Below are 13920 nucleotides of genomic sequence, written 5' to 3'. Positions count from 1 at the left end.
AAGAGAGAATAAAAGAGAATTCAAATTTCTCTCTGTTGAAGAAAAGACCCGTCTTTCTTTCTTCTGTGATTAGACAACGATTGTAAAATTTGCGGAGACAATAACGACGATTTGTGATTGGAGGTAATCTGCGGTAATTTCGTGACAGGAAAAAAAAAAAAACGTTCTTCGCCAAAAAACGTGGAAAGGGATGTGCAAAATTTCCGAAAGATTAAACGAACGCGCATCTCTCAAGAGAAATCAAAACGGGACGAGTACGTTTTAACGATGTGTAATCGATGTTAATATTATTGTTAATTAAGTATCCGAAGATCCGTCGCGCACACGTGTTTACGATCTCATTATCAAATTCAAAAATCATCGTCTTTGGTCGATTCCCTCGCACGATCTTCAACAAGCTTTTCCGCGCGTTCTTCTCTTCCGAGAGCGCGTGGCGAAAAAGAGAGAAAGAAACAAAAGAAAATATCAAGGTAATTAAAAAAAAACAAAAAAAAACAAAAAAAAAACAACGCGCAGCTTCTCAAGAGTCTATCTTCGCAAATCTCTATGTATCTTATCTGTCTATTATATATCAGATGTTTACGTTATACGAAAAAAAAAAAAGTTACGGATACACGTTTGGTGTGTCAGTCCTATACTCAAATGTAATAAATATATTTCAACATAATTATATTTGGCTTGATTGTTGATGTCTTGTTATTTGTTTGTTTGTTTTTTAATTGCAACTAAATTACATGTGTACGTACCTCGCAGGATCTTACGTCACTGTTAACGCAAGGATCTTCCTCGCGTTCGGTGATGATTTGCAACATTTCCAGCACATCCAAACATTGCGGCTTGTAAAGCATCAGCAATTCCAGCAGTAGCTTCGCGCACTCGACTATTAAAACAAGCCGAGGGAGCGCGTGTATAATAATTGTTCATTTAAATTTCAATTTTTTTTTTTTTTCAAAGTGAAATTAATTAATACGCGCCAAAGAGAGCCATAAAAAAGTGTGTGTTTCCTTAATTACCTCTCAGCTTCGACACTTCTTCGAGTCTGATTTTCAACTCCATGTGCGCCTTCCGAATCTGCCTGATCATTTTCTGATTATGATCTTCCTCCATAATTAAAAGCGCGCTTAATTTACACAGATTGCGTAATTTACTTTGTTCAAGTGAGTTGACAAAAAAAAAAGCAAACAACTGAAACTGAGGAGTTTGAACGTAAAAATGTGCAACAATCTCGCTTTTTTTTGTTCAATGGCCGAATACGAAGAAATCACGTGATGTACGTCATCGCGGCTAACTTCATTTCGTTCCATGAGACTTTGCGTTCCGAAAAACCTCGTATTCCTGAGCAGTAAAAAATTAATTTTGTCCAAAAATCAACACTATCGGTATCCGAAACTTGACGCGAGTTTACCTATCTAGAGTTGACTCTGTAAGCTTTGCCTCTTAAAAATTAAAACTTTAATTTTGCTTTTACAAGCGCGTAAACCGCCGCTTATTTCTTTTGTTAAGAAAAGACGAGGAGATTCGTAATATTTTGTTGTTTCCCGCAAAGTATCGCTGGTACAAAAAATAGACGCTCAGTTTATACACAGGTATACACCCTAGACAATTTTATTAATTCATATTTAGACAATTTTATTATTTCATATTTCTATCAGATGCAAAATTTTGTTTCGTAGAGCTTCGCATTGCCGCAACAAAGCATCGCGATATACAAAACATCTCTAATAACGATTGATCGTATCTACCTTATTCCACTTGACGCAGATCAAAGTCCGATTTGATAATCACAGGGGGGGAGAAAACGTAGGTTACGCGATTTGTCGCTGTCGTCACGCCGAGCCTGCGTAGAAACGCGACGTCGATTACGAAACGAGCGCATCGAATTGCGTCACGGACGCATCGTAACAACCGCAAGCGGAAAACGCGTGGATAAGCCGAATCAGCTGATCGCTCTACCGCAGTCGCGGTCCAGTCGTGCGTATCAGAGTATTCGACAATAATCTGTCTAACGGGAAGACAGGAAAGACGAAAGGAAAAATATCGGGTGGTAAAGCACGGAGGGATCATGCGAATCCTCGTGGTGCGTAATCGGACCGAGTGCCGCACGCCTCTCGTTACCACCGTTGATCACGGTTAGTGTGTCAGAGAACAGGTGAGGGAGAGAACGCGCGCGCACACAATACACACGCACATCTTGGAAGTGAAAACGTCTCATGGTGATTGTCAGCACGTGCCAGGCCGCCACCGCGGCGGTCTTCAGAGCGGTGATCCTCGGCGCGCCCGCGTCCGGCAAGGGCACCGTATCCTCCAGGATCGTCCAGCAGTTTGGCGTCACGCACATTTCCAGCGGCGACAAATTGCGTTACCACGTGTCCGTTGGCACTGGTACGTTTTCATTCGTGAGGAATGTTTTTTTTTTTTTTTTTTTGAATTAGTAATATAAACTATAAAAGTGTAACCGTTATTAAGATAATTAACAGAAAAAAGATATATTTTATTCCGGAAACGTATCTGTTATTTCGTATTTTAACTAAATAATTTTGTCGACAATTATTCTGCTTGTTCTAAATGTAAGTCAATTTATTATGTAATCAGAAAGCTCAAGCGATTCGTTTACATTAGTCTGCTGAAAAACAATTTATTGCACTTTTTGTTCAATCTTATCTTTAATGGAAGATGTAAAATAGTCCTATATACTTCGATCGAATCAATAATGATGATCGAATTAGTAATGTTTATTTTCGAACGTTTCTCGTTATCATTTGATAACAAATTTGTAACAAAAGTAATTTTCAAAACGACCGTGTGCTTGCAAAATTTCAAGGAAACAAACTTATTTAACCTCGACCACTCTTAGATTCTTAAATTGATTTCCGATTCTCTTTAAATAGTACATAGTATAATTACGTTTATATTTACATATTATTACTGAGTAAATCACTTATCTAAAATCCGTCTATTATTCGCTTTAGTTACGTGCTAAAGTCCGGAAACGCGCGCGCAATTAATTGCATTTCCTTAAATAAAACATGAATTTTCCGCGCGCATATATACTTTGTCGCGCGCGCGTGTTACGTGTTATTCTCTTGGCGGAGCGTCAAAGAAATATTTCATTTATAGATTTAGGCAAGGAAGTGAAGAGGTACATAGACAGCGGCAGCTTCGTGCCGGACGACACGATGATCTCGCTGATCAGCAAGGAGATCGAGTCGGTGAGAGATCAGAACTGGCTTTTGGACGGTAAGTTGGTCCAGGAAATAAACGCGCGTACAACAGCGAAGTGAGAACAAATATTCTGGCGCAGGATTTCCAAGGACATTAGCGCAAGCGGAACAATTGCAGAAACTGCACCCGATCAATCTCGTGCTGAATCTCGTGGTGCCGACCTCTGTCATTCTGGATCGCGTCACCAAGAGGTGGATCCACTTGTCCAGCGGCAGAGTCTACAACATTGGCTTCAACGATCCACGAGTGCCGGTATAATACACTACTTACGTTTATTCATTGTGACGTTTCGATCTGACGTCGTAATGACTGTATGTACATACATACAAATATGAAAGCTTGTTAACGTTTAAATTACATACTGAACGATTCACTTCGAGTACGTGTCGCGTTCGCAGGGCAAGGACGACGTGACGGGCGAGGCACTGTGCCAGCGAGAGGACGACAAACCGGAGGTCGTACTAAAGCGGCTGAAGGACTACGCGACGAAGACCGAGTCGGTGTTGCGGTATTATCGCGATATCGGCGTGTTGAAGGAATTTCACGGCAACACCACAGACGAGATGTGGCCGGCGATCAAGAGCTGTGTAGCACAATATTTCTAAATTTTTAATCAATTTTTTTTTATCGAAATAAAGACAAAAGCGTGTAAATAGACTTGATTTTTCTGAGCAAAGTCGCTTAGGTCTTTTCGCAATTCTTGAGAAAAAAATTTTTTTATAGTTCCTTATTTTTAAACAAAATAATGATAGAGAAAAAATTAAAGACCGGGGGATCGGTTCAAGTAGAAAACGATATTAAAAGTATTGAAGAATATTCTTGTATTTTCACGAGAGTCGAGAAAATTACAACAGACAGATCTATTTGAACTTATCTGAGATGGAAATCGCACACAATCTCAAATAAGACGTAACAACTGCGTTTTATTCCGCTCGACGTCGAAAATACGCGCTCTAACACTTCGCAATTTTCAATAAGTGTGTTTCTCTGTTCGCACAATAAACGCACAGAAATGCGCACGAAATCGCGTCGAGTGAGTTAATTCTTCATCTCGAACAATAATGTAATCGTGAACGATGTTCACCGAACAACGACCGAAAGTTTTTCAACGCCAGCTCAACACGTTGAATGCCGATCGACGATCATCACAGAAATTAAATAAATTAACAAATATACAAGGCGCGTTTCAAAATGTGGAGATCTTTAACAAAAAACTGTTTCTTCCACGAAAAATTAAATTATAAAGAACTCTTAGTTACCTGATTTGATATTTTGTGAATACTGTATATTTATCAAAAATTGTAATGTTTAATTCGGATAAAAACAGCGACGCGTAAGGTTCTGATTCTCGTCGGGTATTTAACGTGTTAAAGATCGAGTAGTTGCAGATTTTTTGCGCTTCTTTGTTTTTTTTTCTCCGAGCGAGTATTTACATAACGAACTGCCGCTCGGTCAAAGTCCGAAGCTTAAAACATACAAAGTACATTATCGTATGCATCGTCAAATGCATTTTATGACGCGATAAACGCAACGCAGTCATTTTATTTTCGAATGTCGGCGGTAACAATTTCAACCTTGCGTATATCTTCAACAGTATGGAGTACACAATGCATAGTACGTAGCATATAAGTACGTGTGTGTATATACATCCAAAGATATACAGGATGACGCATCTATAAGAGCTGCACCTAACATTCAAGAATTCTTTTGTCTTTCTAGGTTTCTTCTTTATTACGTCTATATAATCGTTATTATATTTATTTGTCGTCAGTTATTATTGCACATATTACATAATTTACTTAATTCTCTGTTTGAAGAGAATACACGACGAAACAAAGTTCTATTCTAAACAACACTCCCGTTGCGCGAAGATAGAAAAATATCAAGGTGGGAAATAAGCTTCTCTCGTTGCGCTTTCGATATTTCGAGGATATCGGAATGTCTTAGACATCACTTCTTTATCTTCATTAGCTTATAGAGTTTATATATAAATGAACACGGAAAGCTTTCTTGAACAAATATCTAGATCTTACTAGATGTTTCACCCTGTACATGTCATGTTCCTTCGCACCTCTCATTAATTTTTTGTTCAAAATTACAGAGTATTTTTTTTATATATTTATATATATATATATATTTTTATATATATATATTTTTATATATATATATGTATAATACGTAATAAATATTATAAATAAGTTAATAATTTACAAATAACTTACTAATATATATAATTTAATGTTCTTTTCTTTAAATAGAAATCAGACTTGAACATTCTTATAATTTTTTTTTCTGAAATATAGTGGAATCACAAAAAATTATTTTTTGACATAACACATAAAAGAGTTTAATATATAATCGTTTTGAAACACGTTTCACAAAAGTCGCACTTACACAAATATTCGTTTACACAATAAACAATTTAACATAAAATTTAATCGCTACTAACCTAACCGCTACTACAACGATCGATAAAGCGATCAACGAGTTTCGAGATCATTGGACGAGAAATTTGTGCAGAATCTCGCGCGTATGAGGAATACATATCAACGTAATCGGGACTAATCTTTTGTTTCGTTATATAATTTGTTTTTTTTTTTTTTTTTAACTTTTATAACGACAATATGTCGGTATCTCAAAGATCCTTGTCTTAAGATGCGCGTCTAAATCATGGAAGTTCAACGCTCTTTCCATTCAGACGCGATTTTCTAATATTTTCGCTCTTTTCCTACATTGGCTATAGGAAAAAAAAAGTGTATATGAAAAAATCCCTACTGTGGCGAAGCGTTGGACGAATGAATTGTGTAAACAACACGTAGAAATAGTTTTGCGAGGGAATAATATTTACATATACAATACTTCAAGTTAAACGCGATCGCGCTGACGTTCGTCCTGACGTTCTTACCTTAGTGAAGTAACTCGAACTCCTCGCACTCGTACAAGTCGTCTTCCAGCGCCTCTGGATCGACAAAGGGACTCGCGGACGGCAGGATATCTTCAACGACCTCGATGCCTTGCTGAAGATCCTTGCCACTTCCTTCGCAGAACAGGAACATCGGATAGTCCGTCGTTGACGGTATTACAAACTAAAATGCAAAAATTTTGATGTTTTGAATGTATGTCGAATTATCATTACATTTTATCAGATTTCTTTAACTCGTTAGAAACGTTTTCGTACTTGTTGAATCGTCTCCATGAAATCGGTGAGCGACTCCTTGTTCGGGAAGTAGAAGCCTACGCAACAACTGGGATCCATTTTCGAGAGCAACATCTTCCTTGGAGACGTACAATGGAAGCTCGTCAACGAAAAGTTCCTCTTCCACACGTCAACAGTTTCCTTAGCGAATAAAAATATAAATAAACAAATAAAGTAAACTTTCACAAGACTAAATACATGGTTATGTATTTTCGTACTTCGAATGTGCGTGTAAAGAAAAACTAAAGACTGAAAATTACTTGGCAATAGTGTGGATCCAGATGAATCAGCTTGTCGTCCTGGTAGCCGACGAAGTACAGCGAGTGTCGTGGTCGGCCGCCGATCATACCGATGCACGTGCTCAATGTAAGCAGCGACGTCACGCACGGCGCGTAGACCGGATTCAGTTTTTCGACGCCGAGTCTCAAAGGCACCAGCAATATCAGTGCCTTCCACTTACCGTCAGGAGTGCGGCAGATGTTCTCGACGTCTTGCAGATACACTAAAGGAGAACCGTTTAAATCAACAATTACAATTCGTTAAAGATCTTAATCAAATTGTGCCTTTGTGTCCAACCAACCTGCACAATCTTGAGCGACGTACACCGCCAACTGGTCGAGTTTGTTAGTTGGCTGCTCACTAGCACACTGTACAGCTTGACACAGAAGATGGGCAACTGAGGAAGGACCGTACCAGTCGCCCGCGCGCTTCCCCGTTGAAGCGCCTAGCGACACGAGCCTGTGTATAGAAAACGGAGATTCCAATGTCGGCTGATCGCCGAACCACTTGATGATCATTCGATGCTTGTACTCGTCCAGTCGCTGTTGGGTGGTCTCGATCGGTTGCTCGGGTCGCCATCTCCATTCTACGGACAAGAAAGTAAACTTAGAATCCGCAAAGAAAATAAAACGGTTCAAAAGTTAATTTACCTCTGATGTGTGCAAAGCTCCAACAATTTAAAAAATATTTAACAGAACAATGGCTCTTAGAAGCAGACACAATTGTAGAGGTGCAAATTTTAACTTTGTTTATTGTAAAAAGTAAAAGTAAAACGTTTTCGACCTGTGATTTAAGTCATTTTCAATACAATAAGAGTGCTGGTAATTTAACGCCGGTGTCGACAGACTATAAATGTTCTAGTGAGGCCGCAACGTACAAGTAAGAACTGACAACTGAACTTGTACGTTCAGTTAAACCACAGGTAGAAAACGTTTTACTTTTACTTTTACAATAAACAAAGTTAAAATTTGCACCTCTACAACTGTGTCTGCTTCTAAAAGAAAAAAGAGAAAAAGAAAAAGAAGGCAAAAATGTAAAAAGGCAAGGTAAAATGTAAAAAGGCAGAAAGGAATAAAGGTATAAAGGTACTTAAATGTAATTAAGGTGAAGGCTAAATTGAGTTATGACTTAAGTTAATTTATTTAACGCAATGTAATGTAATGTAATTTAATTTAATGTGATAGGAGTGAAGATAATGTAAAGGAATTGTAAAGTAAATGTAAATAAGCGTGAAATAAGTGGTATGTAACGTATGGATCGTATGGAAGGATGTGTGTGAGTAGACTTTTTGTAACCAAGTCCCCTTCTTGGCCATATAGGCTGAAGTGTCAAATAAATATATATATATATAACTGTGTCTGCTTCTAAGAGCCATTGTTCTGTTAAATATTTTTTAATTTACCTCGTCCGAGAAAGTGACAGACCAACGCCTGCGCCAGCATCATCTGTCCGCTTCGCAGCATACAGCCCCATCCGCAGTCGGTGGTGAAGGTTGAACCGTTCAGAATCGGGAATTCCCGTCTGTACGTCAACCAGAGACGCGACACAAAGTCCCTCTTGAATTCCTCGATGGTGTTCTCGAAATTGGTCGCGTCTATCGCCAGGGAGACCTGGCTCCCTGTTCCGACCGGTTCCAGGGCCTCCGATGCTCTCTCCAAAGGATCTTCCGATTTCTTTAAGTAACACTGGCCCAACAACCAAACCGGGGATTCCTTGGAGAAATTCGTCTTCATTTTTACGGTCCAACCTGTGAACAAAAGACCTAGCGATTTAATTATAAAATTTTTATATATTTCAGATGAAAATTTATAATATTTCAAATCAACCGATACAAACCGTATTTAACATTGTTCCACATAGAAAGCAATTTTGTCTTGACTTTGCTGTCGACCTCCGTGGCAACTGTCGAGTCATCTAGCGATAACTCCGCGTCCTGAAAGGGTTGTTGTATGTTTGGTACACGGTCGGTCGCGACCATCCCGGAAAAGAATCCAAGACCAGACGAGCTGAAACCTGAGGTTTCAAAGATTTGTTTGCAAACATTCTACTGGCTGTTACCAAAGGATTGCTTCTCTTTCTCTCTCTCTCTCTCTCTTTCTCTCCCTCTCTTTCTCTCTGTAGAGCTAACAAAAAGTAAAACGAATAAACACAAAAGACTCATGGCGAAATTTTCTCACACTCCTTGAAAGAAACAATCGTTGAAATCGTATATGATGGGATTAAAACAATCAAATTTGAATCAATTAAAAAACAAAAAAGCTTCTGTTTTTTTTGCACTTCTTATCATGCCGCAGACCCAAAACACTTAAAATCTCTAGTGTGTTTAAACGTGTTTAAAAACTCTGATTAAGAATTATCTTAATCGATCGATTAACTCAACGAAATTAAACAATCGATTATTTGTTTTCGACGCGATCGACCGATCAACTTCAATCGAAATTGACTGATCTGGCTCTTAACAAATTAATGCTTTTTTCTTTTTTCATAATATCCACAAACACACTCAGTTAATTCTTTTAGCTTATCTGTGTTGAACATCGACCGCGTTGTTCAGCGGAACGCAAAAACGCTGCTTTTTTGCAGCTCTTTTAATTTTAAAAGGACTTTTCTCGAAGATTTACAGATAGATCCACGAGAAGTCCTATCGGACAAAAAAAAATTGCAGGCGGTTCTGCCGAAAACGTTGTCGATGCTTCGAAATAAAAAAACACAACACAATCGTACGCACATACACACAGACAGACACACACACACACACACACAAAATCGAAAGAAAAAATATATATAATAGTGCACCTAAAAAGTGAACGCCTGTTGCCAGGTCCATTGTCGAGGATCGAAACAAGTTTAATTACCTAACCTCTCCCGCGACGGCTGCACTTGTCCGTTCATGCCCGGCGCGAAAAAAAGAGTATATTCGTGAGAACGGTGAAGGGAAAAATTCACGCGGATGTTGTTACGTTATTTTTCTTCGCCTCGATGTCAACCAAGAAGATAAGACACGCGAGCGAACGATAAAGCTCACATTTTCGCGATTGTGCGTGAGCGAACAACACGTATACAACACGCGCGTACATACATACGGATAATGCTTACGCCATTGATTTCCACGGGAATTCCGTATCGTTAGATCGGGTGAGAGAACAACCCGATCGCGCGTCGTGACGCAAGTCGCGTTTCCATCTCGAAACGCGCGAGAGAAAATTAGAAACTGACAGCTTTGACAGGCGGATAACCACGTGTGTGTGGTACGTGTCAAGATCGAGAAAAACGATCGCGTCTGCGTCAAGACAACTGTCAAAATCGCGCCGCGCGACTTATCCGCCCGCCTGTTTACCGATTATCGCGAAACTCGCGACGAGCATAGATTTTTTTACACGTTGTAGACTGCGAACTGCCACCTCGCTCTTAGGGCGTATCCAATTTTTTTTTTATGTCGCACACTCGTGGCAATGTTGTCGCGGCACAGAAAACGACGGAACGCATGCTCGGGGGAAATTAACAAGGCCTCGTCTGCAACGAAAGCGATAATCGCGAAAATCCGGAGCGAGACCAAGAGTCGACCAATCTCTTTGCGCCGGTCTCGAGAAATGTGTAAACCCCTTTCTCCGCGTTCTTGTGTAAACTGGGTTTTACGCGCGGAACTTATTAGCGCGCGCTTTCGATCGAGTTGAGAGTCAGCGAAAGCGTTCGAGTAAATGACGTTTCACTGATGACAAATCGACCGATCGTTGCTCGATTTATATATACCAAAGTGACGTCATTTGAATCGGAGCGCGATTCAACCGTCGATCGAAAACACTTCAGCGTTAGATAGAAACACGTTGACAACTATAATACAAAGGTATTCTATGTTTGCGTTTCGAAATAAATTTTTGATGCCTTCGATACTTGTTGCTCTTGTTCCGCCGTTGGTTTACTCCGTCCAGAATTTGTTTTTTTTCTGTTTCTTCGTTCTTATCAAATAAAAATATCGTGTGAACGTGATGAGCGCATTTAGACGTTATCTTATCGAACAACCGAGTTAACACGGGAGTTACAAGTTGCTTCAAGGTAATTTTGGGAAATGCCGCTGCGTGACTCAAAGCGATGTGTCACGTTCTTTACTCAAGTGTTTGCTGGAAAAGCGACTGTGAAATAAAAAATTTCAACTTAAGTACGATACGGTAAAATTATATTACGCGCGTATCAATATTGATCTCTTCTTCTGTCTCTCTCTCTCTCTCTTCCCCTTCCTTTCGGGATCACAAACTTTAAAACAGTCAATGTCAACTGAATATATTTCACACATGCACCATTACCGGTACCGGCGATGCATTTCGAGACGCAGATAAATTGCACGTAGCGTTTTCCATGGAGAGAAACGTTTTTCTCTCTCTCTCTCTCTCTCTCTCTCTCTCAAACTCCCTCCATTGTGTAACGTTCAAGTTTATTTAGTTTTCGTAACAGACAAACGGAGAGATATCTATGTATCGATAATTTGTGTATCTACACGTAGACGTGGGAGGGTCATCGAAAGCGACATCCAATGACAATAAATTAAAACATAAGTAAAGATATTATTTGAGTGAGATATATTGGCGCAGAGATATTTGCGCGTAAATAATGTCCTTATCTCCGGAGACCAATATTTTTTCACCACGCGGTACTTTTCGTTGTGTGTGTCGGTCTTTTTCTCGCCGAAACGATAATTGCGAGAGGAGAGTCGCAAATATTTCAACAATTTCACGCAAATCGATCGGGCAAACATCATCGGGCGACAAATTTTTCACGAACCCAAGCGATTGAGGCGCAATTACACGCGCGGGCGAGATGGAATTAATAATTAACGCACGATATCGATCGATCCGAATATAGGGATATTGTAAAACCGATATTTCGTGATGTAGGTCGACGGTTTAATTAACGTCCACGTCTTTTTATTTTCGGATCTCTCGTCGATGACGGGGTGAGATTTTGCTGTGAAAAATCTTTCGCCGCGGGATTTTCCTCCGATCTCCGGATTCGCGTTTCGCGCTAGTCGCGCATTATTAATTTTCCGATTGCGCATATTACCGATATAAGCCGATATCGCGCTTATTTAAATCTAAATCCCATCAAAGCGTTCAGAGTTGATATACGCGTGTACATTCAGGAATAAAAAAAAAAAAAAAAATTCTACAAAAACATAAAGATTTACCTGTAAAATAAATGAAGCTGCTTCTTTCTCTTCTCCTCCGAGACGCTTTAATTTTAATTCCCGTAATGCGCGCCACGACGCGCTTAAATAGACTCAATGAAACAAAACGGCTGAGAAAATCAATCGCGGACCGGAGTACTACTCGCGCGTCGTCGTCGTCGTCGTCGTCGTCGTCGAGATTCGCGCGCTGAATCCCGCTCATCGTCCTCTTCTTGTGTATATCGGCAAAAAGCCGATGTTGTACACACAGTCGCTCGCGAGATAATAATAACCGCGTTTTATTATCGTCCTGATAACAATCGCGAGTTTGTCGTTTAATTTAGATAGACGCGCAAATTTGTTGTGTGAATATTTATCTCTCTTTTGGATTGCAGCGCGGCGGCGTATAGCGATAAGAATAGAATCGCGAGAGGATAATGTGAGATAAGGGGAAAAGAGAAGAGGCATTCTTCGTTCGAAATAAAATCCTCATCGTCGCCGTCGTCGTGGTCGTCGTCGTCGTCGTCGTCGTCGTCGTCGACGTTGTCGTTGGGGCGGCAGAAACTGGCACGAGCAATTCATCGCGGAGCCGCGCTAATAAGCTCGTACAGCGCGCCGCATTGAATCGGTTCCGCGAGGAAATTCCCCTCCACCCGATCGACAGCGGGCGGTACAGCGACTGAAAAGAAAACGTAGCGACGGAAAGGGAATTTCCTTCCTGTCTCGCGGTATTGATTCATCGCCGCGCGCTGTACAATTCCCAAGTTGCGCTTCATTGATTGTCGCCGCGCGCTCGTTTCGCGCGATCAACGCGCGCGATCCAAATGCCACGCATAATTACAACGCACGCCAAAATAACGACGGAGGTTTTTTGTTACATTTCATAATTTATGAAATATACATTTAGTAGAAGTTTTCGAAAGCAACTTTCGTTGAACAAGACGGAAATATACGACTTTTCTCTGTAATTTTATTTAAAAAAAAAAAAAAAAAAAAAAAAAAACTATTCTCCACACTTTGACGCTCTCGATGGGGGATCGTCATTGTTGCAACTTTAACCTCGCCTCAGACGCGTCTTCTAATTTCTCCGAAGAGCGAAAAGACTCATTTTTGCGAAAGCCCGCGGTACACGTTCCACAATGCAATTGTTCGATTTTTTGTTGTTCCGTTCCATCACTGCGAAAACGCAAACTCCCCGACAAGACGGTCGTATATCTTACGCTCGTTAGTTGAGGCAGATAAAAGAAAGGATATTCCAACACACCTCAAGCTCAATGTTTATATTTTCGTAAGAATTTTCAATTCGTTTCTCGAAACCTTCTTGTGTGTGTATTTTCGCGTCTCAACTTGGTAAATAATACTGACTTCGTATTATCCGGTACTCGTTCACATTATCGCAGACAAAAGACCGGTCTTTCAGACATTTTGTGTATGGCGCCGGCAAAATTATTGCCCCTCAAAACAATCACAATTTTTAACAATAAGAAAACACGTTTTTTTTCGTAGCAAATTTGCGTTGTTGTCGGATCGTGCAATAAAATTAATTTATATCGTCGTAAACGATTCTTGTTTATATCAATTAAAAATGTAAAATAGTTCGAGATGATGAAATATTTAACCGTTCGGTTGTTTGAGAATCAAAGTGTCGAGAAACATATCGGACGAGTGTCGAACGACCATTGTTTTTCAACAATTTAAGCATAAAATCAAAAAATTGCTTGAGTAATATAAATTTACGCAACTCCAGACGTCGTCGATTCCATTTTAGATACTACCTGGAAACAGTTACATTCGTCTTTGAAAACCGTGAAATTTTCATTAATTTTTCTTACTCAGTTACGCGCGTTCGAAATGAAAGTTAACTAACGTGAGAACGCTACAGATGTAACAGAGCATTTATACGTTTTAGAGCAGACACATTTTCTCCGTATCGGGCGAAAAAAAATTTCAAACGTCGTTTTTTATTTATCGTCTCGCGCGTCGGCTATTTCGGATTTGCCTTCTCGCTTCACGCGCGCACGTTGATTTTCTCCTCTTCGCACCTTCGTGTCGATTTTCTCGCGGC

The 13920-nt window shown here is 39.9% G+C and overlaps 2 protein-coding genes across 6 annotated transcripts; one reads left to right on the top strand and one right to left on the bottom strand.

The window, feature by feature from the left end:
* The first annotated feature begins 1913 nt into the window (after positions 1-1913).
* On the top strand, positions 1914-3879 carry LOC109856446 (GTP:AMP phosphotransferase AK3, mitochondrial). 2 transcript variants are annotated; one of them, XM_020431736.1, is made up of 4 exons: positions 1914-2382; positions 3118-3237; positions 3302-3474; positions 3621-3879. In XM_020431736.1, the coding sequence occupies exons 1-4, from the start codon at positions 2211-2213 to the stop codon at positions 3825-3827; spliced, it is 672 nt and encodes a 223-aa protein (XP_020287325.1). In that variant the 5' UTR covers positions 1914-2210; the 3' UTR covers positions 3828-3879. The 2 variants fall into 2 exon arrangements, with proteins under 2 accessions (XP_020287325.1, XP_020287326.1); XM_020431737.1 differs by having other exon boundaries at positions 1916-2129.
* A 1932-nt stretch (positions 3880-5811) lies between these two features.
* LOC109856437 (cysteine protease ATG4D) lies at positions 5812-12131 on the bottom strand. Of its 4 annotated transcripts, none has more exons than XM_020431714.1 (7): positions 11877-12131; positions 8534-8710; positions 8100-8459; positions 6999-7283; positions 6679-6920; positions 6401-6559; positions 5812-6308 (listed from the first exon to the last, which is right to left on the bottom strand). In XM_020431714.1, the coding sequence occupies exons 1-7, from the start codon at positions 12076-12078 to the stop codon at positions 6129-6131; spliced, it is 1605 nt and encodes a 534-aa protein (XP_020287303.1). In that variant the 5' UTR covers positions 12079-12131; the 3' UTR covers positions 5812-6128. The 4 variants fall into 4 exon arrangements, with proteins under 4 accessions (XP_020287303.1, XP_020287304.1, XP_020287305.1 ...); XM_020431715.1 differs by having other exon boundaries at positions 8100-8444; positions 11877-12129; XM_020431716.1 differs by lacking the exon at positions 11877-12131 and adding an exon at positions 9553-10792.
* Positions 12132-13920: the final 1789 nt, after the last annotated feature.

This window comes from Pseudomyrmex gracilis, unplaced genomic scaffold (genome assembly GCF_002006095.1).
Source record: "Pseudomyrmex gracilis isolate BER0280 unplaced genomic scaffold, ASM200609v1 scaffold_119, whole genome shotgun sequence".
NCBI lineage: Eukaryota > Metazoa > Arthropoda > Insecta > Hymenoptera > Formicidae > Pseudomyrmex > Pseudomyrmex gracilis.
This window is presented reverse-complemented; position numbering and strand designations above follow the sequence as displayed.